This window comes from Vollenhovia emeryi, unplaced genomic scaffold (genome assembly GCF_000949405.1).
Source record: "Vollenhovia emeryi isolate VEMERY1.0 unplaced genomic scaffold, V.emery_V1.0 DF943301.1, whole genome shotgun sequence".
Classification (NCBI taxonomy): Eukaryota; Metazoa; Arthropoda; class Insecta; order Hymenoptera; family Formicidae; genus Vollenhovia; species Vollenhovia emeryi.
Window position 1 is genome coordinate 460 of NW_011963065.1, and position 2,660 is coordinate 3,119.

General features: G+C 52.0%; 1 protein-coding gene across 1 annotated transcript; it reads right to left on the reverse strand.

Annotated features, from left to right (window-relative positions):
- Positions 1-679: 679 nt before the first annotated feature.
- On the reverse strand, positions 680-1,409 carry LOC105566146 (the record flags this gene model as incomplete). The annotated part of the gene is made up of 1 exon (XM_012019920.1): positions 680-1,409. A coding segment is annotated over exon 1 (730 nt), but the record flags the coding sequence as incomplete, so codon positions are not given.
- Between the last annotated feature and the right edge of the window lie 1,251 nt (positions 1,410-2,660).

Sequence of the window (2,660 nt, forward strand, 5' to 3'; positions counted from 1 at the left end):
AAAATCTGATACCATAATGCAAAATCCACAATAGTTATTGAGTTATTAATTATTACGTCTAAGCGAATGAACGCGCGGAAACAGACTCCGACTGTAGGCCGAGCTCGGTGGGCGTGCGGGCCGCGCGCGCTCGTCAGCCGCCGCTCTCCGTTCGCCGCTCGTCTCCCACCACCCACCGCTCGCCGCTCGCGCTCGCCGTTACCGTTACCCCTCGCTCCTCGCCCCTCGTCACAGGCTTCTCCTGTAGATCAGATGACAACATTGTCAACCATTTTATACGGCACCGTTTGACACCGCGCCGACAAATAATTGTTCCTTCTTTAGTCTTCATGGCTTCCGGATGGTTGCCGCGTCCGTTTGCAGTGTGGTGCCGACGTTTCGCAGGCGTTGCAGTCTGCTTCATCAGGGCTGGGAGACTCTGATACTGAGCTCCCTCGCGTTGCGCTCGTCCTTTTATACTCGTTCTTGGGGGGAAGGGAGGGGTAGTCAGGGGGGGGCGTGGTCAGAGGGAGGGGAGTCAGCCAATCCCGGCTGACGGAGGGGAGTCAGAGGGAGGGGAGTCAGCCAATCCCGGTTGACGGTTTTTTTTTAAAAACCGGGAGGGCGGTGTGCCATATCGGGCTCACCTGATAGCCTTTGTCGCGATTCAGATTGTCAAGGTGTTTCAAGATTTCTATGCCTTCGCGGTGTTTTCGTGCGAAATAGCTTTGGGACGGGGCCAGCATGGTGGCTTTGTCGAACTGGATGGCGTGTCCGGTCTCAATCTTGTGTTCGGCTAGAGCTGATTGCGAGAAGTGGCCGTATTTGGCACATCGCTGGTGTTCTTTGATTGGTGTACTAATCTTCCTCCCGGTTTCTCCTATGTACACTTTGCCGCAGGAGCATGGGACCTTGTAAACCCCTGGGGCTGTCAAAGGGGGTCTCCGTTCCTTGGGATTGGGGAGCATTTGTGAGAGCTTGTTGAAAGGTTTGAAAATCGCTTTGATGTTGTGTTTGCTCAGGATTTTGCTGATGCGGTCCGTGGTCCCTCTGACGTATGGAAGTACTACTGCCTTAATCTTCTCTTTCTCTGTCTCTGGTGTCGTGGTGTTGTTCTGGCCGGGTTCCTTGTTGGTCAGCTTCTTGATTGTACGGTTGATGTTACTGCTGCTGTATCCGTTCCTGGTCAGGGTTCGGTGAAGGTGGTTTAGCTCTCCGTTCAGGGCGGCTGGTTCCGAGATGGAGAGTGCTCTGTGGACTAGAGAGCTGATTACCGAATTTTTTTGGGCGGGGTGATGGTGGGAGTTTGCGTGGAGGTATCGGTCCGGGTGCGTTGGTTTGCGGTAGACGTCGTGGCTTAGGGTGCCGTCTTCGTTCCTTCGGACCAGGACATCCAGGAAGGGGATTTGGCAATTCTGTTCGGTCTCCATTGTGAATTGGATGTTGGGATGTTGGGAGTTGATGAAAGTGCGGAATTGAGGTAGAGTTTCCCTTCCGTGGTTCCAGATGACGAAGGTGTCGTCCACGTATCGGAACTATGTGGAGGGTTTTTGTGGGGCCTTCTTCAGGATTTCATTCTCGAAGTGTTCCATAAAGATGTTTGCGATGATGGGTGATATTGGGGATCCCATTGCTGCTCCCGTGGTTTGTTCGTAGAATTCTCCTTCGAACTGGAATAGGTGGAGTTGAGGCAGTGTTCTGTTAATGGGAACAGGGTGGATGGAATCTCTTTGGATGTTCTGATGATGTCCAGAGTGTCTTGGACTGGGACGTTGGTGAACAGAGAAACCACGTCGAAGCTTACCAGGATGTCGTTGGGCTCGGTTTTGATCTTGGTTATTCTGTTCACGAAGTCCATTGAGTTCCTGATGTGGGAGTCGTTGAGGCCGGTAAGTTTTTGGAGGGGTAGTGGGCTAGTTGGTAGGTGGGGCCCCCGATGTTGCTGACGATAGGCCGTAGGGGGACTGATTCTTTGTGAATCTTCGGAAGGCCGTATAGTCTGGGTGCTGAGCTGTCGCTGGGGGTCAGGTATTTTGTGGTTAGCGGAGGGAGGTTCGCCTTTTTGATCAGGGAGGAGGTTTTCTTCTCTACGCTAGCGGTTGGATCGCGTTTTAGTTTTTTGTAGACTTGGGCGTCGGACTACCACAGCAAGGTGTTGACTTTGTTGTGGTAGTCTCTTTTGTCCATCACCACTGTTGCGTTGCCTTTGTCCGCCGGTAGAATGAGGATGTCGTCATTCTGTCTTAGGCTTCGAAGCGCTAGTTGTTCTTCCCTGTTAATGTTTTGGATGGGAAGTTTGGCTTTTCGGAGGACCTGGGCTGACTGCTGTCTGATGTTGTTTCCTGCTTCAGGTGGGAGTTGGAAGATGGCGGTTTCTATTTGGCTGATGATCTCTTCTGTCGGAATCCTGGAGGGGGGTGACTGCAAAGTTGTGTCCTTTGGCAAGGATGGCTGTTTCGGCGGGTGAAAGGGTCTGACTACGAAGGTTCTTTACTGTCAGGGGAGGAGCTGCTGTTTGCGTGTGTGGTTTCATTTTTGCAAATTTTTCTTTTTGTGTTTTGGTTCTTAATTTTGCCGAGCGGGTGGCTTGCTGGTGTGTAATCCGGTCTATGGTTTGCCACAGGTCCGGTTCTAGTTTGTAGGAGAGGGATAGATGTAGCTCGAGAAGTTGTTTAGAAGTC